Source organism: the organism of the source record quoted next, unplaced genomic scaffold, assembly GCF_019419815.1.
Source record: "Pyrus x bretschneideri cultivar Hongxiangsu unplaced genomic scaffold, Pyrus_bretschneideri_v1 Contig83, whole genome shotgun sequence".
NCBI classification, from domain to species: domain Eukaryota; kingdom Viridiplantae; phylum Streptophyta; class Magnoliopsida; order Rosales; family Rosaceae; genus Pyrus; species Pyrus x bretschneideri.
This window is the reverse complement of record NW_025999824.1, coordinates 999151-1025736: the sequence shown is the minus strand read 5'-3', so window position 1 is coordinate 1025736 and position 26586 is coordinate 999151. Positions and strand designations below refer to the sequence as shown.

General features: G+C 34.4%; 3 protein-coding genes across 3 annotated transcripts; 2 read left to right on the top strand and 1 right to left on the bottom strand.

The window, feature by feature from the left end:
- The first annotated feature begins 638 nt into the window (after positions 1 to 638).
- LOC125473351 (short integuments 2, mitochondrial) lies at positions 639 to 8622 on the top strand. The gene is made up of 3 exons (XM_048576032.1): positions 639 to 715; positions 4710 to 4824; positions 8383 to 8622. The coding sequence occupies exons 1-3, from the start codon at positions 639 to 641 to the stop codon at positions 8620 to 8622; spliced, it is 432 nt and encodes a 143-aa protein (XP_048431989.1).
- Positions 8623 to 10216: 1594 nt separating this feature from the next.
- Positions 10217 to 18840, top strand: LOC103931653 (ABC transporter G family member 15-like). Its single transcript, XM_009341173.3, has 9 exons — positions 10217 to 10633; positions 15765 to 15844; positions 15966 to 16427; positions 16579 to 16704; positions 16787 to 16918; positions 17083 to 17367; positions 17566 to 17838; positions 17969 to 18076; positions 18238 to 18840. Exons 1-9 carry the CDS (start codon positions 10393 to 10395, stop codon positions 18595 to 18597), a joined length of 2067 nt encoding a protein of 688 aa, XP_009339448.2. The 5' UTR covers positions 10217 to 10392; the 3' UTR covers positions 18598 to 18840.
- A 24-nt stretch (positions 18841 to 18864) lies between these two features.
- LOC103931663 (NADPH-dependent thioredoxin reductase 3) lies at positions 18865 to 24544 on the bottom strand. Its single transcript, XM_018643598.2, has 10 exons — positions 24288 to 24544; positions 23945 to 24146; positions 23688 to 23793; positions 22716 to 22981; positions 21473 to 21752; positions 20660 to 20767; positions 20135 to 20221; positions 19883 to 19987; positions 19601 to 19731; positions 18865 to 19225 (listed from the first exon to the last, which is right to left on the bottom strand). Exons 1-10 carry the CDS (start codon positions 24499 to 24501, stop codon positions 19165 to 19167), a joined length of 1560 nt encoding a protein of 519 aa, XP_018499114.1. The 5' UTR covers positions 24502 to 24544; the 3' UTR covers positions 18865 to 19164.
- Positions 24545 to 26586: the final 2042 nt, after the last annotated feature.

Here is a 26586-nt window from a genome sequence, read left to right as displayed (position 1 = left end):
AATAGATTTAAGAAGAAAATGTGAGGAGTAGAAGGGAAAATATGTGTGTAAATTTGAAATTGAATTTGAATGGTTGCTAAACTAATCTAGAAAGGGACACTTAAAACACTATGTATATTGACTTAACTTTCCTACAAATCCTATACCAGGCTATATAAAAAGCCTACATGTTGGCGAGCAAATGGCCCTGCGATATATAGTCGGTCTCTTAGATTTTCCAAAGTGCCACTTGAGGCGACAAGGAAACCTCAGGATCTTTTAATGAGTTGTAATGTTGTAGGCTTGCTACTATTGGCCCTGGCAATAGAAGAGTTGTTGCTTAGTTAGATTTGATATATATATTTAAGACTTGCACCACAAGTAAAATAACTTTTAATGAAGAGCCATGAATGAGATACTGGTGTTAAATGTATGCCATAAAAGCAATAAAATGTTGATAAACTGAGGGCATATATTACAAATAGTGAGTGTGTGGATGACGTTTAAATGCATATGTAAGAGGTAACTAAAGTTATAGAGACCCTCCTTATATGTGATTATCCTAAACACTCATTTTGGTTGTTGAATTATAAAGTGGATATTTATAATCTGGAAAGACTAGTGCACATTATGATTGCCAATTGTATGATACGGTATACATGGCTAAGTCTCAAGCTATCAGCAGTGATCTGCTGAGACAACTAGAGATCAAGTTCACTGAACGCGAGCAACTCAAGTACTTGCATAGAGTTAGTATACATGTCCAGCAAGTGACTCTTAATTGCAAGAATGTAAATTGATCCTCATACATGAGACATTATAGTTGTCGTGTGGATAACAATATAACTTTGTGACATACATTACATTCTAACAAGTTATTGAGTGTATGTATCAGGACATTGAACTATTCATGATCAAATGTGATGCACTACAAAGGATCTCTAGTTTACTTTATAAAGGAATCAAAATACTCTACAACATGAAAAAAAAAATCCTCGACTGGGGTACTGAGTATGATGGAGTATAACTTTCAATCGCTTTAACAGCTTCATGTAAACAAGTAAGATCACATAAGGGTTTGACATTATTAACCATGCCCTAGTAAAGTGATTGAGAGTGTTGTGTGTTGCAAGATGATTGCAATTGTATAGGTTTCCAAATACGTTTGATATCAATTTTGGAACTATTGCATACGGTTAGGTGTCATTCATTATCTTAGAGATCCCTCAAGGTATTTATCATCAATAAAAGCGTGAAACAAAAGTATTTTTAGTTCGTTAAACAATTTGAGAAGTCAAAATTCATGACCTCATTGACTAGTACCTGACGGATCACACACCCTATCTTTGTTTGTGCTGAATACAAAAGTGTCGGAATGATAATTAGATTAATCAAGGGAGGAAATAATTAATTATAACGGAGGTTTAAGGTCCAAATTGGGCCTCGAATTAGTTTCCGGTTCAACTGGATCTACTAGGCTCAAGCCCATTTGTTGTAGATTACGTCACTTAGTGACTTAAGTGGAAAGGAAGCCCAAAAGGCCCAACCCAATAGCCTGTTTTTCCCAGGGTTAATGGAGTAGATTTTTTTATTTCATCTTCCAAAATAAAATTAGGAAGCGTTATTGGCACTTCTAAATTTTCAATTTACGTTCCTTTTACATATTTTATTTATCTATTCTCATTTTCTTAGTGTAGTTATTAATTTTACCCTTCCATTGCTTTTAATGTCCGTATAATCTTTAAAACCTCATTAAATATAATTTTTTTGACATAAATATAAATTGGTGGGATTGTTTGATTTAGATTCGGGATTGATTTTGCTAAACAAAGAAAAAGGTGTCGGGATTTCAGCTAAATTTTATTTTATTTTTTCATATTTGCTATGAGACAATAGCAAAGCAAAGATCATCAACGAGCATTGTAAATCTGACATAGTAACAAAGAAATTCAATCATACAATGAATAATATGAATCTTAGTTATTCTTGTATTAACCATTGCTTTGGAATCCTCCTTTAGTAGAAGTGGACGGATAATTGATCTATATCGTAGTTCTTTAAGTCAAAAAATGGTGGAGGCTTTGATATGTACTCAAAATTGGCTTAGGTCCATTCATGTTGCATTACATCATGAGCCAACCATTGAGGAGATGGAGTTTTGTGAAGAAGTTGAGAAAGGTAATTTTATTTATTGCATTTGATTTTGTTAGATTATTTTAAATAACATTTTAATTAGTATTTTTTTTTTATTATTTGTATGTAGAAATGGCAAGTGGAAGTTCAAAAATAGGTGATATGTTGCCCCCTAGACGACCCAAGCGTTAGCAAGCAAATTGTCATTGAAAAAGTACGTGGATCACTCTCATTGTGGGGCACCTTCCAAAATCACTTCAGCACATAAAAAATGTTATATTAGGTGTGGAAGACTTGAACTTTGGAATGTTTATTTTAGATGTGGAATACTTGAACTTTGATGTTTATTTTAAATTTGGACTTTTGGAAGATTTAAACTTTGATGTTTATTTAACCTTGGACTTTGGAACATTTTATTATAATTGAACTTTGAATTGAATGTTTATTTTCATTGTCTTTGATTATATTAGAAAATTGGAATGCTTATTTTGACGATTATGTTGAAATAGGACTTATTACAAAATGGCTGCAAGTTGTTTTCATATAATTTTTTTAGGGTAAAGTACAAAAAACTACCTTAACTATTGGGATTATGACAATTTCATACCTCATCTTTTAAAATTGACAATGTCATACCGCATCTTACGAATTTGTGTCAATGTCATACCTCCGTCAAATTTTCTGTTAGTTTTTCTGTTAAATGCTGACGTGGCAAGAGACAGGGACCACTTTCTATTAAAAAATTAATAAAATATTATTAAAAACTAAAAAATATATATAATATTTTTTAAATATTAAAATAATAAATAAAAGTAAAATTAAAAAAAAAAGGGTAAAGTACAAAAAACTACCTCAACTATTGGGGTCACGACAGTTTCATACCTCATCTTTTAAAATTGACAATGTCATACCGCATCTTACGAATTTGTGACAATGGCATACCTCTGTCAATTTTTCTGTGCTGACGTGGCTTGATTCGTGACCCACTTTCTATTAAAAAATTATTAAAAACTAAAAAACAATTATTTAATATTTTTTAAATATTAATATAATAATAAAAAGCAGAAAAAAAAAAAAAAAAAACCCTCATTTCGTCCCTCCCCTCCCCACTGCTCCCTCCTCTCTCCTCTCCCCATCTTCATCTTCTTCCCCCACCTGCAAATCCCAACAAAAAATTAAAAAAAAAAAAAAAAAAAAAAAATCCAGTTTGTCTTCCCCCCACACCCACACCCACACTCTTCTCTCTCCTGCAACCCAGAAAAAAAAAATGCCAGATCTCGTCGGCGGGAAGATGGGTGCGCAAAGAAGGTGGAGGATGGGTGTGCAAAGAAGGTGGAGGATGGGTGCGGAAGAGGATGTGGAGAATGGATGAAAGTGGTGGATTTGGGGTTTGATGGGTTTTCAAATTTTTTTTTTTTCTCCTTCTTTTTTGTTCCTCCTCTTCTTCTTCCTTCTTCTTCTTCTTCTTCTTCCGCAGGGGAGTTGATGGTTATAATAAAAAATAAAAAAAATTCCTTCCTCTTTTTTTTCCTCTTCTTCTTCTTCCTCCTTCTCCTTGTCCCTTCTTCTTCTTCCGCGTCGACAGGTGGAATATTTTTTTTTTCCTTCCTCCTTTTTTTTTACTCATCTTCTTCTTCTTCCTCGTCCTCGTCCTCCTTCTTGTTCTTCTGTAGGGGGTTGTTGGGTTTTCAAATTTTTTTTATTTTTTTGGGTTTGCAGGTGGGGGGAAGAAAATGAAGATGGGGAGAAGAGAGAGGAGGGGGGAGGGGGAGGGGAGGGACAAACTGATGGTTTTTTTTTTCTCTGCTTTTTATTATTATTTTAATATGTAAAAAAATATTAAATAATTGTTTTTTAGTTTTTAATAATTTTTTTAATAGAAAGTATGTCCCAAATCAAGCCACGTTAGCACTTAACAGAAAAATTGACGGAGGTATGACATTGTCACAAATTTGTAAGATGCAGTATGACATTGTCAATTTTAAAAGATGAGGTATGAAACTGTCGTGATTCTAATAGTTGAGGTAGTTTTTTGTACTTTACCTTTTTTTTTTTAATTTTACTTTTATTTATTATTTTAATATTTAAAAAATATTAAATATTTTTTTTAGTTTTTAATAATATTTTATTAATATTTTAATAGAAAAGTGGTCCCCGTCTCTTGCCACGTCAGCATTTAACAGAAAAACTAACAGAAAAATTGACGGAGGTATGACATTGTCACAAATTCGTAACATGCGGTATGACATTGTCAATTTTAAAAGATGAGGTATGAAACTGTCGTGACCCCAATAGTTGAGGTAGTTTTTTGTACTTTACCCATTTTTTTAAGCTACTTGGGAAAAAAAAAAAAAAAAAAAACCCAAACCGGGCCGAAACCGAACCGAGAAAAATCGAACCGAATACAAACCGAACCGAACACAAACCGATAAAAAACCGAACCGAACCGATCCAAACAGTAATTTTGGTTCGGTTTCCGGTTTTGGCAAAAAACCGAACGGAACGGAACCGAACCCACCCCTAGTGTACCCTGCTCGTTGAAAATATAAAATGAACTTGTACTTTGATAGCTTTAGTTGTTTTTTCACTGTTGGCAGATGGAGAATGAAAGGGATTCAATATGAAGCCGAAGACAAAATTGATTACAGTCTTAAGAACCTTCGACCTAATAGAAGGAAAGTGCCAAATAAGTCTGATGTGCTGTACATTGAGGTAACAGAGATTACTGTAGTCTTGTCTGTCTTTCCATAGAGCAAGTTTTAATGGTGATAACGTCGAACTTCCTATGCTTAGTCACTTTGTTTGAACACTAACAGAAGAACATATTTTCTGGAAACAAACAAAGATTTTTTTTTATATTTATATTTCATAAACCTGGTACTAGTTTTCTGACTTGGAGAAACCACATTGTAGATTAAGTACTAAAGCAAAGGCGTCTCACATCACATCATGAATGTTATTGCTGTAATTTGTTTAAAAGTAGGCATTATAGGAGCACGACAATACTCTATTTGGTCGTTTTACCTGGATTAAAGTGCTGAGGTAAAGGATTCTCACATTCATGTATGATACCATCTTTACTTGTTGGAGTCGTCACCAATGCTAGCACAATAGAGATTTTTTTTTTCTTTTGGTTTCTGGTTATGTCATTTGTAAAGGTACGGTCAATTTCGGATGCTGGTATTACAAGTCGAAGCTCCTTGGTGGTTGATGCCATGCCATTTGGGATTTGCAGCTTACGTTCAGATTGCTTAGTAGAAGGTAGACATGTATTAGAGAATCAAGGGCAAGTTTACTTCCAACATGCTTAACGCAATGGTATTTGGGTGGTGGATTTTTTGTTTCCCCTTTATCTGCATGGTATTTCTTATAATAGATTGGGTAATCATGAATATGGAAAAGAGATGACTGACTTAATAAGGATAACTAACATAGAACACGATATAACTATGGTTGATATGATGTCATGGTAAGTAAGGGGCAAGAAAGGTGTCCATTCAAGAAGCTTGGTGGTGAATCCACGTTCTCCATAGGCTTGTCTAGACCTGGCATTCGTGTCGTGTTTCTCGTGTTCATGTCATTTTCGTGTCATACCCGATAGCTTAACGGGTCGTGTCGTGTAATACCTGTTAAAGTAAATGGGTAATATGACCCGACCCGAAATCAACCTGTTAATATTATCAGGTAATATGACCCAACCCGTTACCCGTTAAGAAAATTATATTTTAAATCAATAAAAATGAAAAGAAAAACATAATTTGACCCAAAAAAATGTAAAACATAATACTAAATTAGTATATACATACTAAATTTCGGAGTTGACCCCTTAATGAAAGTTGTAAAGCTTTTCATTACGTGTGATTACATTTTTCAAACTTATTATTATTAATTTTTCACTCAAATAAATAAAATTGTTCATGAGATTTTTAAAAATCTACACTTATTTATACTTTCATCAAGTATAACATAAGATTTTATGGTATCCACTAGTGTAAATATTTTAAATTGAAGATCGAATTCATTCATTGTATTCATATAGGGTCAATGAGTGTAACTGTAAAAAATCATCAAAATCAGAGTTAAAATAACCGTTAAATTGTAATTTTTCGTTTATAACCGTCGAAAAGTTTTGTCTCATTACTTGATCTCTGAATGTTTGTTTTTTTGCAATTTTTGGCGTATGCGATCTCGAAGCATATATTAACAAGTTTGACAGTTGGATCGTTGAAATTAGTTTCATAGGATGCATATCACATCAAAACGATAGATTCACTAACACTTAAGAGTTTATTTATACTTTCATTAAGTATAACATAAGATTTTGTGATATCCACTAGTGTAAATATTTTAAATTGAAGATTGAATTCATTCATTGTATTTGTTTAGGTTCAAGGAGTGTAGCTGTAAAAAAATCATCAAAATCGGAGTTAAAATAACCGTTAAATCGTGATTTTTTGTTTATAACCGTTGAAAAGTTTTGTCTTATTACTTGATCTCTGAATGTTTGTTTTTTTCAATTTTTGGCGTATGCGATCTTGAAGCATATATAAACAAGTTTGACGGTTGGATCGTTGAAATTAGTTTCTAAGATGCGTATCCCATCAAAACAATAGATTCACTAACGCTTAAGAGTTTATTTATACTTTCATCAAGTATAACATAAGATTTTGTGGTATCCACTAGTGTAAATATTTTAAATTGAAGATCGAATTCATTCATTGTATTCATATAAGGTCAAGGAGTGTAACTGTAAAAAGTCATCAAAATCGGAGTTAAAATAACCGTTAAATCGTGATTTTTCGTTTATAACCGTTGAAAACTTTTGTCTCATTTCTTCATCTCTGAATGTTTGTTTTTTGCAATTTTTGGAGTATGCGATCTCGAAGCATGTATAAACAAGTTTGACGGTTGGATTGTTGAAATTAGTTTTGTAGGATACGTATCCCGTCAAAACAATAAATTCACTAACACTTAAGAGTTTATTCATACTTTCATCATTCTGATGGGATACACATTGATGTTATACTTAATGAAAGTATAAATAAACTTTAAGCGTTAGTGAATCTTATCGTTTTGATGACTTGGAATAAATATATTAATTATTTATATATTTTAAGTGTTAATTAGACTATGTTTCAATTAGTATGTGATGATATTAATAATAAAATTACATTTATGTTTTTTATTACGTATTTTATTTTTATTCAAGTTAAAATGTTATAAGAGATAAAAAATAAAAAAAAAGCTGGTTATTTTTTTTCTTTGGGTTAAACATTAGGCGGGAAATGGATGGATATAGGTTGCAAAATTTCTCAAACATTAGGTGGGAAATGGATGAAACTCTTGAAATATTAGGCGGTAAATTAATTATTATAATTTTTTTATGTTTTAGGTATTTTTAAATTACTTGATATTTTTATTTTTAATGTGTTTTATGATTTTTAATCTCAATCTTTGCCTATAATATACTATAAAAATAAATAAATAAATTAAACTTAAATTTTAAAATTTATATAGAATAATAATAGAATAATAATTAATAAACAATATATACATATTCATTATATCTATTGCATTTTATAGTAAGTTTTTTTTAGTAGTTTAAAAAATTAAAATCATCAAAATAGCATTTTTCTTATCGTGTCGAAACAGGTTACCCGCGTGTCACTCTCGTGTAAACCTGTTAAGGACCCGTTATTAACGGGTTATTATCGTGTGACCCGATAATGACCCGATTAGTTATCGTGTTGACCTGAAACCCGTTATTTTCGTGTCGTTTACGTGTCGTGTTAACGGGTCGTGTAATAAATTGGCAGGTCTAGGCTTGTCTATACTGTGTTCCTTAACTTGTTACTTGGATGAGTAACTCATTGATGACCTTTCAAGCGGGAAGTGACAGACTATATTTTTCGTATTAAAGACGTCTGACTGTCATTCCTATTGTAAGTAATTAACAAGGTGCAGTATTTCTGTTCTTCTTTATTATAATTAGCATTCTTTTTGCCTTAAAACTCAAATCTGTAATTTGTAAGTACTGTCAGGAGTGTAAATGAGTGTTAAGCTTATCTTTTAGTTTCTTTGGCCGCTAACCCACTGATACTCATACAGTAGCCATTTTATATTTATTCGCGCTGTGTGACTCATCACTTTGCACTTTATTTTTGACACTTTTCAGTGTAGCTTAGATAAGAATCGCCGGTGTGATGAGCTAATATATTGTTATGTTTTTATGTCTTTTAAAATTCTAGTATTGTTCATGTTGATTTTCAGGATATGGTAACGGAAGTGCAAATTGCACTGTATTCGACACTGTCAGAATTCAATGGCAACCCAGAAGATGAGGGCGACTCGGAGATGCTTATAGAGCAGCAGTTTGAAGCACTGCAAACGGCCTTAAAGATACCTAATAAGGGGTCTGAAGCTCGTTTGATGGCATCAAAGAAGTTTCTTACCTTATTTAGGTCAGGTAAGTTGAGTGCTTTCATCCTCGATGATAATCCGCCCTCATGAAACATTTTATTTTACAATGATGGCCCTCGAGCTTTTATTTCTCTTCTTCAACTTTACATAGATAGACTTGAACATGTGGTCCGTTTTACCCGGACACTTCTTTGTGTATGCTCTGAATCGCAATCGCAATCAACATCCCCATGACAGCTGTTGAGCCGTTGTCATAAATATCATCACCAGCACCGATACTTGATTCAACCACCACCAGCACCACTTGTATTCACAAACTGATGCATTGAAACAAAAATTGAGAAGTCAGCATGCACATTTGAATGCAAGAATGACACAGACGGTTTGCCAAACAAGAGTAATACTGGGACTTCAAATCTCATATTTCATATATCATCACCAGAACCGATATTTCAAAATACTAATTTGAAGTCCCAGTAAAACTCATATTTCATATTTCATATGAGCTTTACTGGAACTCTACTTCAAATTTCATATTTCTTTATCTTATGTGCGCCCGTTGAGAGTACGAATTTAATGTCGAGAAAGTAAATCATTGCATAAGAGAATGCTTGAATGATTTTACTCAGTAACTCCTCTCGATATTTTTTTCACTTGGTTTTTAGTTGAATGTTCACGTTGTAAGTTGAATAGTATGGGAGTTGAGAGCAGCGTGCAGTTGGATTTTATTTATGAGAGAGACTGATGAAGGATCCACCACCCGAAACAAGTAACAAAGCTATTAAGTGAGGATACAGTGTACGGTGCTGCACTCATGGAGGTATGAATAGACATGGGCCCTCTATGCTTCAGTCCAATGCATGGCGATGCCAAGTTTTATAGGGCTTTACCCATTTTGTATTAAAAGTACCCACGACTACCCAACCCCAGCCTAAGTCCTATAACGCCATGAAGGGAACGTTTAAAATAATAAAAAAAAGAAAATAAAAAGTGAAAGCGAAATGATTGTCAAACAACCCACATATTTACTTGAAGAGAATAGAAAATTGAAATTAATTTGATTCCTAACTTTCACGTGTTACTAAAATATGCGGTATCAAATTCATTCTATTTTATGACTTTCTCAGCGTTCATTACCACATGGAAAAATCGAGAGTAGTGTGGGTCCCACCTTAAAATATGTAACCTAATATCCCCTTTCCATATTTCTCTTCCTCAATTCATGACTATTCTAGTCATTTTATTTAGTACAATGATATGTTACATTAAGAGGAGGGAGAAATTCAGCTAAGCCACATAATGTGCAATCTAATTTGATATCGAATTCATCATCTACGAAATTCGACCCAAATACCTCTCAAATACAAATGAAGAGGAATACCACCGGACCGTAGTAGTGAGTGGCCTAGTCATTTCATGTAAATGAAAGATGTATCATAAGTTTACCAAATTTTGTAAGGGCTACTACAAATTTTTGGACCAAAAATGCTACCCTTATTACATATTTGTACCATTTCTCTAATAGAAATGAGACTCACATATTTTGCCTGGCCCTAACTCTATTAGAGAAAAGATACAAATGCCGCTACAAATATGTGATAAACATACCATTACTCTTTATGGACTACTCTCTGTATATATTGCCTAGATGAAACCTTAACTATTTGAGTAAATTAAAGATATGATCAAGATAAAAGAAAACGTAAGCTAAACTACCGTATACCATCCATATCCATGTTCTGAAGCATCCTACTTTATGAGAGAACGTGTATCGGCCGTCGCTAGGGCTAGGGTGTGCTTATAAATGTGAGAAGAGTATTTCTAGAGTTTGCAGTGAGCATTGAGCACAACTGTGTAAAAATGGCAGAGAGGTCGACAGAGAATAATGATAATAATAGATCAGATGGAGGTGCAGGTGCAGGTGCAGGGAAGTATTTGGTGTGGGAGGACACAACGGTGGCGGTGGTGGCGAACTTGAAAAATGGTGCAACGTCGAGAAAGTTGCTAAATGGGATTAGTGGCTACGCTGAGCCTGACCGGATGATGGCACTCATGGGTCCTTCTGGCTCTGGAAAATCAACCGTACTTGATGCCTTGGCTGGTATATATATTCATACATCTCCTCTCCTCTCTCTCTCTCTCTCGATGACAGAATCCGAAGATTTTGTTTTATCGTAAAAAAAAAATTATTTTGCTACACATGCACATACGTTATGGTGTTTGACTTGTCTAGTCGTTCCCTTCAAAACACCATCGTCTTGTAGGTTAAAATGCTTATTTGAGCTTCTGCTTCAGGAAAAAAAAAAGAGAACTAAGAAATTACTATTAATTCAACATCAATCAGTTGGGTTAAACAAAAATAATACTAAACCATGGCCATTTATGATCTTCATGAGTAATCTAAAAATCTTGAGTAATCAATGTTTTTGCATGGAATCCAAACTAATGATATTTATATTGATATTGTTTTCATTTATCCAGAGTGAAATTTAACATAAACAAACATTTGTATCAAATTCATTACCTGTTTTTTTAACATGTGCTACACTAGTTGACTAAGGTAATGTGCCTGGCCGTCTCTACATCCAAGTCTGAATTTTCTTCCTTGTATCATAAATTAAACTAAAAAATCAATTGAATAAAAAAAATTATTACAAGTTTTCTTGACATGTGCTACACAAGTTAACCAAGACAATGTGCCCCTCTTAGCAATCAAGTTTGAATTTTCTTCTTTATAACTCAAATTAGATTTAAAATCATGTACATAATATCACTATTGGAGAGACTTTTTCATATGGCCGAAATACGAATCAATACACTATTTATATTATACCACATAGTGTATCACTTTGTGTTATGGCGTACACTAGACCTGGCATTCGTGTCGTATTTCTCGTGTTCGTGTCATTTTCGTGTCATACCCGATAGCTTAACGGGTCGTGTCGTGTAATACCTGTTAAAGTAAACTGGTAATATGACCCGACCCGAAATCAACCTGTTAATATTATCAGGTAATATGACCCGACCGGTTACCCGTTAAGAAAATTATATTTTAAATCAATAAAAATGAAAAGAAAAACATAATTTGACCCAAAAAAATGTAAAACATAATACTAAATTAGTATATACATACTAAATTTCGGAGTTGATCCCTTAATGAAAGTTGTAAAGCTTTTCATTACGTGTGATTACATTTTTCAAACTTATTATTATTAATTTTTCACTCAAATAAATAAAATTGTTCATGAGATTTTTAAAAATCTACACTTATTTATACTTTCATCAAGTATAACATAAGATTTTATGGTATCCACTAGTGTAAATATTTTAAATTGAAGATCGAATTCATTCATTGTATTCATATAGGGTCAATGAGTGTAGTTGTAAAAAATCATCAAAATCGGAGTTAAAATAACCATTAAATCGTAATTTTTCGTTTATAACCGTCAAAAAGTTTTGTCTCATTACTTGATCTCTGAATGTTTATTTTTTTGCAATTTTTGGCGTATGCGATCTCGAAGCATATATAAACAAGTTTGACGGTTGGATCGTTGAAATTAGTTTCGTAGGATGTATATCACATCAAAACGATAGATTCACTAACACTTAAGAGTTTATTTATACTTTCATCAAGTATAACATAAGATTTTGTGATATCCACTAGTGTAAATATTTTAAATTGAAGATCGAATTCATTCATTGTATTTGTTTAGGTTCAAGGAGTGTAGCTGTAAAAAAATCATCAAAATCAGAGTTAAAATAACCGTTAAATCGTGATTTTTTGTTTATAACCGTTGAAAAGTTTTGTCTTATTACTTGATCTCTGAATGTTTGTTTTTTTCAATTTTTGGCATATGCGATCTTGAAGCATATATAAACAAGTTTGACAGTTGGATCGTTGAAATTAGTTTCTAAGATGCGTATCCCATCAAAACAATAGATTCACTAACACTTAAGAGTTTATTTATACTTTCATCAAGTATAACATAAGATTTTGTGGTATCCACTAGTGTAAATATTTTAAATTGAAGATCGAATTCATTCATTGTATTTATATAAGGTCAAGGAGTGTAGCTGTAAAAAATCATCAAAATCAAAGTTAAAATAACCGTTAAATCGTGATTTTTCGTTTATAACCGTCGAAAAGTTTTGTCTCGTTACTTGATCTCTAAATGTTTATTTTTTTCAATTTTTGGTGTATGCGATCTCGAAGCATGTATAAACAAATTTGACGGTTGGATCATTGAAATTAATTTCATAGGATGCGTATCCCATCAAAACGATACATTAACTAACACTTAAAGGGGGCGTTTGTTGCGCCGGACTATCTCGGACTGGATTAGCTTCAAGGACTAAGCTGGACTGGCTTAGACTAGACTAAACTGGACTAACTTAGTGAAGCGTTTGGTGCAGTATTGGACTAAGAAGCTGGATAATCACAAATTATAATATTATATTATTTAATATATAAATTATTAATATTTTATTATGATCTTATCTTTTTCTTCATTTTTTCCTACCATTTCCTTGTTAAATTGGATGAAGTTAGCACCGCCAAAAAATTCATCACCATCCCTGGACCGAGATCTTAGCTTTGAATGCTCGAATCTGTCATGGATTTGAAGAAGCCCAAACAGGCCGAGACTTCCAGGCCATTTTCCAGCCACATTCGACCACATTTTGGCCTCGATTCAGGTAAAATCGTAATCTTATCACTCCCATCTTCAATTTGGTATATTTTGTATGAAAGTTGGTTGTGAAATGGATCTGAAAGAGAGTCGGAAAGTTAATGATTGATCTAGGTGACCGGAGATGACGAGGAGTCTGTCGAGAATGGTCGTTGAGCATGACAAGGACGAGAAAGAGAGGATAGTCTTAGCTAGTCCCATGGTTATTGGGGGGTCTCGCTAAGACCTCTTAGTGAAGGGTTTTGTCCATGCTAGTCCCCTTTAGTCTCATTAACGTTAGTCCCAGCATGAAACAAACACAGTATTGGACTAATAGCTAGTCCAGTCCAGTCCAGTCCAACTTAGTGAGGGCAAACAAACGCCCCCAAAGAGTTTATTTATACTTTCATTAAGTATAACATAAGATTTATGGTATCCACTAGTGTAAATATTTTAAATTGAAGATCGAATTCATTCATTGTATTCATATAAGGTCAAGGAGTGTAGCTGTAAAAAGTCATCAAAATCGGAGTTAAAATAACCGTTAAATCGTGATTTTTCGTTTATAACCGTTGAAAACTTTTGTCTCATTTCTTCATCTCTGAATGTTTGTTTTTTGCAATATTTGGAGTATGCGATCTCGAAGCATGTATAAACAAGTTTGACGGTTGGATTGTTGAAATTAGTTTTGTAGGATACGTATCCCGTCAAAACGATAAATTCACTAACACTTAAGAGTTTATTCATACTTTCATCATTTTGATGGGATACGCATTGACGTTATACTTAATGAAAGTATAAATAAACTTTAAGCATTAGTGAATCTTATCATTTTGATGACTTGGAATAAATATATTAATTATTTATATATTTTAAGTGTTAATTAGACTATGTTTCAATTAGTATGTGATGATATTAATAATAAAATTACATTTATGTTTTTTATTACGTATTTTATTTTTATTCAAGTCAAAATGTTATCAAAGATAAAAAAAAAAAAAAAAAAAAGCTGGTTATTTTTTTTCTTTGGGTTAAACATTAGGCGGGAAATGGATGGATATAGGTTGCAAAATTTCTCAAACATTAGGTGGGAAATAGATGAAACTCTTGAAATATTAGGATGTAAATTAATTATTATAATTTTTTTATGTTTTAGATATTTTTAAATTACTTGATATTTTTATTTTTAATGTGTTTTATGATTTTTAATCTCAATCTTTGCCTATAATATACTATAAAAATAAATAAATAAATAAAACTTAAATTTTAAAATTTATATAGAATAATAATAGAATAATAATTAATAAACAATATATACATATTTATTATATCTATTGCATTTTATAGTAAGTTTTTTTTAGTAGTTTAAAAAATTAAAATCATCAAAATAGCATTTTTCTTATCGTGTCGAAACAGGTTACCCGCGTGTCACTCTCGTGTAAACCTGTTAAGGACCCGTTATTAACGGGTTATTATCGTGTGACCCGATAATGACCCGATTAGTTATCGTGTTGACCTGAAACCCGTTATTTTCGTGTCGTTTACGTGTCGTGTTAACGGGTCGTGTAATAAATTGTCAGGTCTAGCGTACACATAAAAAATTTCACTTTGTCTTATGTGCGATATTTTGTGGATCCCCTTAAAGAATGCATCAACATGTGCAAACTACGTGAACAAATATTAGTTACAGTAATTGGACTGTAAATGTCTGCCAACATCAGAATTCCTTAGAGCATAGTTTGGGATAGACAGTTGAGGAACCGGATAAATTTAATCTATTGTTATATTAATGGTCCAATAGATCATCCCTCATGCCTATGATGATGCATCATCTCTTACGTTGAGACCAGATCATCTTCTTTTGTGCAATTCCCGTAGAATCATGGGAAATGATTTTTTTTTTTACATTTTTCTCTTTTTTGTGCATCTTTATTTTTAATTTATTCTATTTCAAATTCTAAAAATCATTAATAAACAAAAAGTGTTAATGGAGGGGTGCGAAATCAATTTTGAACAATTTCCATTTGATATTTACTTGTGATATTTACTATAAGCACACAACTAAACCAAATAAACATTAACTAATTAATCAACTAGAAAATGTAATACATGTAATATTTAAATTATGAGGATTTTAAAAAAAAAATTATTTGAAACATATTATATTTTATACTTCAATAATTTACTCTAAAATAGATTTTTGTTTTCTTTTTGTTATATTTTTCGCAAACATGACACTTAGGTGACATATATTCTGCTAAAATAATTGGTTTGTTCGTGTCATGTTAGCAATAATTAAAATTGACCAACGTTAATTAAGAGACATTTTAATGAATATGCTAAAACAAAACTTCGTGGATCATCATTGTTGATCCGGTCTAACCGAATTTGTGAGTACACTAGGCTGACCCAACTCTATAAACTGGGCGTCAAGCACAATTTTTAAGCCTCAGGTCTGCTCTTAATCCTTACAGATAATAAATTATGCCCAGAAGTTTGAACTGATTGTAATATTCTGTAAAAATTTCCTCATATGCCTGTAATGTTTCCCTTGGATATTATCAGGGAGGCTTCCAGCAAATTTCAAAATGTCTGGGGATGTTGTACTGAATGGGAACAAAAGAAGCAGAAACTGCACAGATATTGTGAGTGTAACTTAGGACATCCTTCAAATGAACATATGACCTGCAAGTTTTGTTCTTATAATTATATGAATTAAAGACCCAAATAATGTGTGTTAATTTTTGTATGCCTGCAATATTTCAGTCATATGTAACTCAAGAGGGTTTTTTCCTGGGATCACTCACAGTCAGAGAAACCCTAACATATTCAGCTTATATAAGGCTCCCTTGTAAAATGACCAAAGAGGAGAAGAATGAGGTGGTAGAAAACACTATCACAAAAATGGGGCTTCAAGATTGCGCTGGAAGTAACATCGGAAACTGGCATTTGAGAGGCATAAGTAATGGAGAAAAGAGGAGACTCAGCATATGTATTGAAGTACTTACAAAGCCTCATGTGTTGCTGCTTGATGAACCCACCAGCGGCCTCGACAGTGCTTCCTCTTTCTTTGTGATATGGGCACTGAGAAACATTGCTCGTGACGGAAGAATAGTCATTTGCTCCATTCACCAACCTAGTATCGATGTCTTCAATCTCTTCGACGACCTGCTCCTCTTAGCAGGAGGTGAAACTGTTTATTTTGGAGAAGCAAATATGGCTGTAAAGGTAAATTTATTGATTACATTGGAGAAGCAAAATATATGGCCGTATTCTGAACCCTGCATTTCCTTTGTAAGATATTGATCGACATGAACACTAATACATTCTCGGCCTTAGAATGATTGCTTGCTAATGGTTTTATAGTCTTATACTTCAGTTCTTCGCTGATGCCGGATTTCCTTGCCCAACACGAAAAAATCCTCCAGACCACTTCCTTCGATGCATCAGTTCAGACTTTGACAAAGTTCTAGCAGCTCTTATGCTATCTCAAGGGATTAATTATGTGTGTGCACCCTTTTCTTTCTTTTTCTATAAAAAGGTTTAATTTTTCGTGAGTTGAAATGTTTTGGTTATTTTCTTGACAGGCATCTACAGATTCTTTAAGTTCCCAAAACAACCTGACAACAGATGAGATCAAAGGAAAGCTAATCAATGCGTACAAGTCGTCCGCATTATCAACAGATGCAAGAAAAAGGATCCGAGAAATCTTGCTCACTGTATGCTGTACTTAATTCAAACTAAATAGAAGAACGGCATACCTGTTAAGCAGAATATATGGAAGTTAATTACTGAAAGACTGTAGGAACGTGCATTTCGTCTTTTATATTATGACTCATATATACTAGTTCCTGACCATGTATAACCACTCTTAACATCGCAGGAAAAACCGGCAGAAAAATCAAACAAGGGAAGTAGTGCCATCTGGTGGAAGGAGCTATGCACATTGATCAGTCGATCTTCAATAAACATGTCTAGAGATATTGGGTACTATTGGTTAAGGAGTGTGTTCTACATACTAATTGCAGTGAGTGCTGGCTCCTTCTTTTTCCACATTGGAACGAACAATCAAGCAATTATTGCAAGAGGAAAGTGTGATGGTTTCATTTATGGTTTAATGATCTGCTTGTCTATTGGAGGCATACCCTTCGTTATTGAAGAACTAAAGGTAGAGACCGATGAATTCTTATGGAAACTAGTAATGTTAATTGTGAAATGTTCTCTTACTGGACGATATATCTTATGTTGTTAGACTGTGAATCGGAAACAGTAATAACGCGATCAGTTCTACTCTGTGACAACATAAGTCTGGTTAGAGAACACTACCCAATAAAATTTAATCCCGTCTTTTTAAAATCCCATGCAGGTATTTAGGCGGGAAAGACTTGGCGGGCATTATGGCGAAGCTTTGTTTGTGCTCTCCAATTTCCTCTCCTCACTCCCTTTCGTGGTTGGCATGGCGTTCTCTTCTGGAACAATACTATACCACATGGTCAAATTTCACACGGGAATCTCTCATTACTTGTATTTTTGCATCAATCTCTTCTGCTGCATTGCTGTCACAGAAGGAACCGCTTTAATTGCGGCAGCAGTGGTTCCCAACCTCTTGATGGCCATAGGAGCTGCAGCCGGCATAATGGTAAGCCATACCTCGATTCATGTCTCCCAGTCAAAATCATAACGAGTTTTGGATACTGCTAGAGAAATTAATTTTCCCGTCAAGTAATGCTAGAGATATCAATTATTTTCTAATATTTTTTGTACACAAGGTATTCATGATGATGCCATCTCTTCTTTTCCGGAGGATTGTTGACCTACCAAATTTTTTTTGGCGATATCCCATGTCATACCTCAGCTATGCAGCATGGTCAATACTGGTACGAAGTAGTAAATATTTCCAAGATGCTATGGTCAGTAGTGCACATGAATGGTTCCTGATTGTTCATGTGTGCAATTAACAATCAGAAATTGCTCACGTGTGCATGAGTGACTAACCTTAGCAAAATCTAAATCCTTTCCAAACACAACTCAACTACAGGGTCAGTACAAGAATGACATGATTGGGCTGGAATTTGACCCTCTAGTGGTTGGAGATCCAAAGCTGAAGGGTGAGGATGTACTCCTTCACTTGTATGGGATAAACCCTGAGGTTTCCAAATGGTGGGATTTGGCTGCTTTGGCATGCTTGTTACTTTGTGTCAAAGTCATCTTTTACTTGGTGCTCAAGTACAAGGAGAGAGCCTCATTGTCTATACATAAACTCTTTGCAAAAGTAACCTTCCAACACCATCCCAAGAGAGGCTCATTGAAGAAGGAGCAATTTGTCTCCTATTCCAAGAGACACACAACTCTTCATCCATTATCTTCTCAAGAGGGTCTTGGATCACCACTTCCATAGTGTGATTGACATCTTTTTCTTTTGGCTAGCGATTTTCACATTGCCGTTTTCTCGTTCACTCATTCTCTTGATTCTTCTTCGATTTATCCAGCTCGAGATTCCAAACAATAAAGAAAGGCGAGGAGAGTATGAGGAGACAACAGTGAGAATCACTTCGCTTTTTTTTTTTCTTCGCTTTTTGTTAACTTACTTTGTATAAGAATAAGGGTGAACAAATTAAAATGAAGGTTTATTAATTTCTCATTGTGAACTATAAGAAAATAAATATTAGCCAAAAGAGCAATTTCGCATTGAGAAATTGAAAGATGGGACTTGTGAGTTCATACTTCGTAATGTAAAAGATGCTAAACCCTACTAAGATTACAATGGATGGAAATACAAGATCGGAAAATCAAATTCCGTAACGATGCATTGGCAACTCGGCATGTATGGTAATCTACAATGTAGTTGATCAATACAAGCTACAATACTGTGTAAAATGAAGGCCTTACTCAACTAGCCTGTTTGTGAAGAACAAAATTGCACCACAAAATGAGGACATCAGGCAAACTAGAATCTTGAACCTTCTCATTTGTTTGCTTGAATAAATTGTCTATACTCGCTTTTCATTTTGACCCCCGATACAGTCCTACAAACAAGCATCGAACAATTAGGGTCACGAACATCCAGAAACCATGTAGATGCAAATTATATGTGGCAACATGAATATTGAGAAGGGCCTGAACATAAGCTGTCACCTAGCAAAGGTAACAGTCATGCCTTTCCACTAAACAGAAATTCTCATTTTCAAATCTTCCAAATCTCGGGATTAAAGCGAAATAAAAGAAGATAGGCATATAAAACACTTCATACCTCATACAACCGAAAAATCACTACAGGAAATAAGAAATCAGTTTATGCAAACTATAAGAAAATTAAAGCAATGGTAGGTAGCAAGAACTCCATGGCCTAAACAAGAAGACCATACAACAATATGCATGCATGAACAAAATTTTTGACCAACCTGATCATTTCCTTATTTTTGAAGAACTGAACACATGGTGTACCCATAATTCCAGCTGCTTCTGCTACTTCCGGATCTTCCTCAATATCAATTTCAACAAAATGTACATTATGGTCGAATTCATCTATCACCTGACATTAGACAAAGTAAAGCACATCCTCAATTAGTGAGATATTTGGTGAATCAATGACAGACATGCTGTCACTGAAAATGTTAAAGGGCAGACAAACTTCTCTTTCCCAAGTAAAAGTGCACCACCAAGAACTGAACTACAGAACTTACCGTACTAAGAATTGGCTTCAAAGTCCTACATGGGCCACATGTTGGTGCTGTATATAATACACATATAAGCCTTGGACTTTCATGATACAATTTTCGTAGGGCATACTGAAATGCAAAGACAAGAAAAGTCATTATAACTTGAACTCGGAATATAACTACTAAAAGTTCTACAATAAATAAATAAAACTCTTTCCATTAGATAATATGTGAACTCATCAGATCATGCTAGCAAATAGGCAAAAGATCACATGCCTGGCCACGGTGCTTTGTAAGAGTAATGTCAAACCCTTCTTGAACATCCCTGCTTGAGGGTTCCTTCTTAGCCTCTTCAGTAACGGGCTGTCAAATGTAAATAGATGAGAAGGATGGTTTTCATGAACACTGATATCAAAGACTATTACAATTGAATTTCCCAAGAAAATAAAGAGTTATTGGATTAATTCCTCAGCAGGAAAAAATAAAAGCAACACAGTTTTAGTCAATCTTTATTTTGGGCGATAATGTCACAATTAATTTCAGTAATATATGTATAATTGCTAAAAACAATGGTGGAAGAAATTAAGTAGACATGGAATTGTGCAGTGGACTTTTTAATCATACAATAATTTAAATGAAAATGATGATGTTTAATCAGAAATTTATATTACAGCCAGACGACATTAAGCAAGTAAAGGTCTAATAGTATGAGTGTCATATACATACCTCTGAACACAGTAACATCATCCAGCAGATAAAACATGGAAAAGATAAAGTTAAACTTCAATACAAGTTATCTACCTGGTGAAACTCAATAATGAGATCCTTGCCCACAAGATATCTCTCAACTGATAAAGCGGCAATGCATCCGGACCCTGCTGCAGTTACGGCTTGCCTCCATTCATGGTCCTATTCAGGTACAGGACAAGGGATTACAAATAGTATAATTGATGAGTTTTGCAAATATATAACAAATTTGCGTGACAAAAATAGGTTTGATCTTTTTTCTTTTTTTTTTCTTTTCTTGGACTGCAGACCACGGGTTTCAATTTGAATAGCTATATAATTGCTTCATGCCAAGCATGTACAGTGGATGTAATGCAGCACAAATGAACCCAATGGAGAAAAAACACCCTTTCAAACACGCCTAACTGATGCGCTTAATAATTCATAACTTTTTTGTTGTTAAAGAACACATAATAGGTAGGCATCACCTTTCATGATGCTGGTCACAGTTCTAAAATGAATATAACAGCCAACATATGGAATTTCTGGTGAAACTCAATCACTATGTTTCTTCATGAATTTCATACTATCAGAATTATAGCATACACACTAAAAGTTAAAGCACATTGTAGCATGCACCAGTTTCAGTCAAGTTATAGCATATTTCCCGATTGATCCTACAAGTTCTACTAAATTCTTCAGTATATCCAACAACCAAATTATATATACTGATTTCAGTTTGTCATCATTGACCTTAAAGTACAATATCTGTATGTACAATGAAGCTACAGCCTAAAGTGAGGCATACAGAAAACATAGGTCCTGAAAGGTCCAGAGCGATTTTACAAATTGTATAAATATAAAAAGGTTAAGTTTTGGTCGGATTACCTGTACATCTCCAGCGGCGAATACACCTTCAACTGAAGTTTTTGCAGTGCCCTCCTCTACTAAGACATAGCCAGAGCTGTCAAGTTCAACTTGGCCTTCCAACAACCGGCTATTTGGCGAATGACCAATACCATAAAATAACCCCTTTGCTTCAATCACGGATTCCTCCCCACTATCAAGTTTTCGAATTAAAATTCCAGACATCTGCCCCTTCGTATTGCTAATGATGTCCACAGCCTCTGTGTTGAAGTGCAAGGTGATATTTGGATTGTTGTACACTCTGAAACATTCGCGATAAGCAACCTGTTAAACAAACATTTAGGGAGTTGAAAACTCACACATACATTAGTGTTAACTCCATCATCACCAAGCCAGCCAATCAGAATCTATAAAACAAAAATAAGTATCCTGAGATGAACTTTTGGCCATGGCTAAGCATTGAGGAATGGCCTAAAAGAACAATGACCATGCTACTGCTAATAACTGCACATCCCATTGCGGCTGAGCTATAAAATATTGGCATTGTGTAGATAATACACAGCTACAATGGAAAATTTTCGACATGAATTATTGAAAATTATAAAGCATTTCTTTTCTACTCCTGAACAAAAAAACAGCTCTGTTCTAACATGAATTATTTCCTAAATCAAAAAGAAAATAGATGTAAACAAGCTTGATGGAAACAGAAGAAAAAAGCTTATAACAAGAATAAATGAATAACAACTTTCATAAACAGATCTTCAGGCCCTTTTCCAAAACTATTAGAAACTACCTCAACTGATTAGACCTATCACAGGCATTTTATCATCAGACAGATAGCACTTGAGATGGTAAACTACATTACACTCACTAATTATTCAACACATTTCTTTTTCTTGTGAAAAGTACCAATGTGCATATGGAAGTAGAGGGACAATCAAAATATTGATGAGTATGTAATTTAAGAAAAATTCCGCTCCGCTTAAATTTGAATGAACAAATATAATGTTCCTGGATGAAAAAACTAGAATTTTATTAAAATGGTTACTACGATACATATTCAACCATCAGACACAAGACACAGAGGAAAAGAAATGTAATTAGATGAGAAAGGAAGCACAACAAACAAACAACTCACTTTAATATATTAGTGGTGTGCACACATGTCTAAGTAATTCGCAGTGACCAACCATACAAGTGGAATTTAGATGATTTCCCATAACATCAGAATATCAATGTTAAGAAAAGTTTAGTTAACACTAACCTGTCTTGCATTGCTCTAGAAGCCCTTAGTTGATCTCTACGCACAAGTAGATGAATATGACGAGCATATTTCGTGAGGTATAAAGCTTCCTCTGTAGCTGTATCACCCCCTCCAACCACAGCAAGAACTTGGCCCTTAAACAATGGTGATGCTCCATCACAAATTGCACAAGCACTAATTCCCCTACTCCAAAATTCATCTTCACGGGGAATCCTGAGCCGTTTTGCAGTAGCTCCTGTGGCAAAAATTAGACTGTTGCACTTAACCTGAAATGAAAATGCAAAATTAAGAACCAGATAATAAGTAGAACAAATGATTATCATTCAGCACACAATCAAAATGTGCAGGTTACCATAGTGGAAAGAGACACATTGTAAATTAGAGACAAAGAAAAAAAGAATCTAAGGGCCAAAGTTATGAAATCAATAAAGTCATGAAAAGCTGTATCCAATAATACTGATAAAACTTCGGAACTTATAAATCCTATCTATCTATCAACCAATCTAGCGGACTGAATGAAAATATGGAAGCTGATCTATCAGCCGTTGATCAATAAACATGTGCATTGTTCAGCCAATACCCATCACAGCTGTCCATATTTGAAGCTGTCCTTAAATGCATGTTATATATAACATGCTATCAAAAATTTTACACACTTTTTTTTTTTCAGAAGAATCAGAACATACTTCTTTAGGCATGCATGCATTATTTTAGGCCCATTGTCCCTTCTATAAAATGAATGACATTCATAGCTTGAATTGTAAGTGAAATTAAACGAATTCAATTTAAATCTAGGTTCTTTTAGGAAAAATCACATTCATCTAGCAATTAGTATCACTTTTGACACCGCAGAAAGACCATCTCAAGAAGTTCAAAAGAAGCCAATTAAAATCAGTGAAAAGTGTAGTATTGTACAAGCATTTGAAAGTTACAAATGCCTAAGAACAGAACTTGTGCAAAACAATATATCACCTTACGTTCACTGCTCTCGACAGTAAAAGGTCTAGTTTTGACATCAATAGACTCAACATCTTCTTGGTACAACTCTGCTCCCCACCGCTCCGCTTGTTTCCGCATCCTACACAACACACAAACAAACAATGCTGAGCTTCTTCATCCCCATTCCAGTTGACATTGCAGCTTCCTTAATTAGTCCCACACAGACAATTGGACAATTGGGAATTCAAATCAAGTCAAACGCAGTCATACTTCACACTAGCTCGATTTACCTCTCCATTAAATCCGGACCAGTAATCCCTTCTGGGAATCCCGGGAAGTTCTCAACTTCAGTAGTGGTCATCAACTGTCCTCCCGGACCGGATTGGTACCCCTCGAACACCAGCGGCTTCAAATTCGCTCGAGCTGCGTATATTGCCGCCGTGAATCCAGCCGGACCTGACCCAATTATCACTACATTCTCGATTGCATTTTCTGTGCACGAAACCAATAAACTTCCATCTTTACTCAATCATCAATTTGTACACAACTACAACTAACAAATTGAAAAATCAACCACAAACAAACACAGCAAACTGAACTTCTAGAGAGAGAGAGAGAGAGAGTTGAGGGGACCTGGGGAGGCAGGGGGGGACTCGGAGGAAGCTCGGAGGGGGCGGGAGCGGGAGCGGAGACCGAGGGAGGGTGGCGGGCGGCGGGAGGGGAGGGAGGCGCGGAGGAAGAAGAGGGTGTGGTGAGGAGGCGGAGGGAGGAGGGAGGACATGGTGGTTGTGACTCGGTGAGTCGGAACGGGTGGGAAGCCGGTTCCTATCTTTACACCCGCGGCCATTTGTTTGAGACCTTACAAATTCCAACGGACTTGCTGTTATATGCTTTCGATTGCTTCCTCCCGATTCTGTTTTTGTTTTTTGGGAGCTGTGGCGGGGCAGCTCAGGGTTATCCTTACTCGCTCGCCTGCTAGAACCATCCACGCGCTTCTTTTTTTCAATTTTAGTAATAACCAATGTTTAAAATTTCTGTCAATATTTTCATGAAAATATCCTAAAAATTACCGGAAGATATGGAAATGGTGTGGAGTCTAAAGTTCACCTCATATCAGAGAAACTTTTAAGTTCAAGCTAAAATCGACAAATATTGTTAATATTTTTGACACATATGTTAATTACTGGAGAAACTTTTATATTTCTTTCAAATCAATGTTTGACGGTTCTTAAAGTTTTTCCATTGATATTTACACAAATTTGCATATCCATCGAAATCAGTAAGTCTTCAGCTGGATGTATTTCTTGATTGATGGAAATGCTTCCAGCAGCACTAGACATGTTAATGGATTACACAATTTTTTTTCTTTTGGAACAAGACTGATATTATTAATACTCAAATATAAATAGGTACATAATCATCAACAACTAAAATACAATGAGAACGAAGAAATGAGGGTAATAGTCAACCGCTCTGACCGTAGACATGGTGGCACTGGCACGAGTGTTTTTTCAAGCTGAGTTGTAAAATCTCACCATGGAGTGCAAAGAAAGTTGCAAACCAAAAACACGTGTAAAATATCAACACTCTGTCTATTACGATATTAGATCACATGAATAATGTAGCATTTCATACTTGACATTCATCCGTCAAAAATAAAAAAAAAGTTTTCCTTCAAATATTTAAATTAAAGCGGTGAATTTATGCAAAGTACCATGAGCATTATTTTTTAACAAACCCATCAACATTTTACAACATGTGTAAAAATGGAGCGAGTAGAGTTGAAGCTCCAACGAGGCAAGTGTATTGGCACATTTGTACAACCAAGTTGAGTTGTATCCCAAGTTCCAAACGACACTCGTTAACCTCGATAATTGCGCGGTACATGAAGATGTCATCTTTGGTGAGTCTTTTTCGCTCATCTCATCAAATGATTATTTGGATCCCATCCGAATCTAAAGATCTTAGTAATTTTCACATGTTAATCATTTATAGTACATCGTGCGATCAAAAATTATTTTTAATTTTTTATATAAAATTAAACAAAAATAATACTTAATGAAAATATGAGTATCTTTAGGATCCTCATCTAGAGATGATCCTTATCCATCAAATGAATCATAAACAACTCATGGATTTAGGCATCTATAGTATAATATTACCCATTTTATATCCCCTAAATTCAATGGTTGTTTATAGGGGTGGCCAGTCTACTGGGTTAGGATAAATTTTAATAATTTACGTTTTGATAAAAATCCCACTTTCGAGCCGTTTTTCGGCCAAATCAAGGCGAGTTAGCCATTGAAAAATGTACCATTATCTTCTTCTCATTGAGAAGTATGATTTTCGTTTTTGAATCACTCAATTTTGTTGGGTATTAAAGAAGTTATAAACGTTTAAAGTTTACCCAGTTTCCAGCGAGTTTTCTATTTTTCCCGTGAACCAGTCGTCTTTCAGGCTATTTTCTGGCCATCTCCAACAAACATTGGGCTTCCAAATAGGTATAATCTTGTTGTACACTTTCCTATATTCATTTTGATATATTATGGGTCGAATTTGATTAAAAATTGATTGAGTTACGAAACTTTGAAAATTGCCCAAAGAGTTTTTAACGAAATGACTAAAATCATGGATGGTGGACAATCTCAGCGACCATTTCTATTGATTTTAAATCTCATGGACCATTTCTATTTGATTATGAAAATCTCAGGGACCATTTTGGATATTTAGCCTTTAGATTATTTGTCACTTATACTCTCTTTAGGAATAACAAATTAAGTAAATAAACACAACCTGTGAAACCACCCAACCTAACCCCCTTAGAATGGTTTAGGTAGGTTGATTTACCCAATTTCTTGGATGAAAATGGATAGTGTCACCCTGAACATATTGGATTGACAAACAAGTTGAAATGCAACCCGACCAACCCATC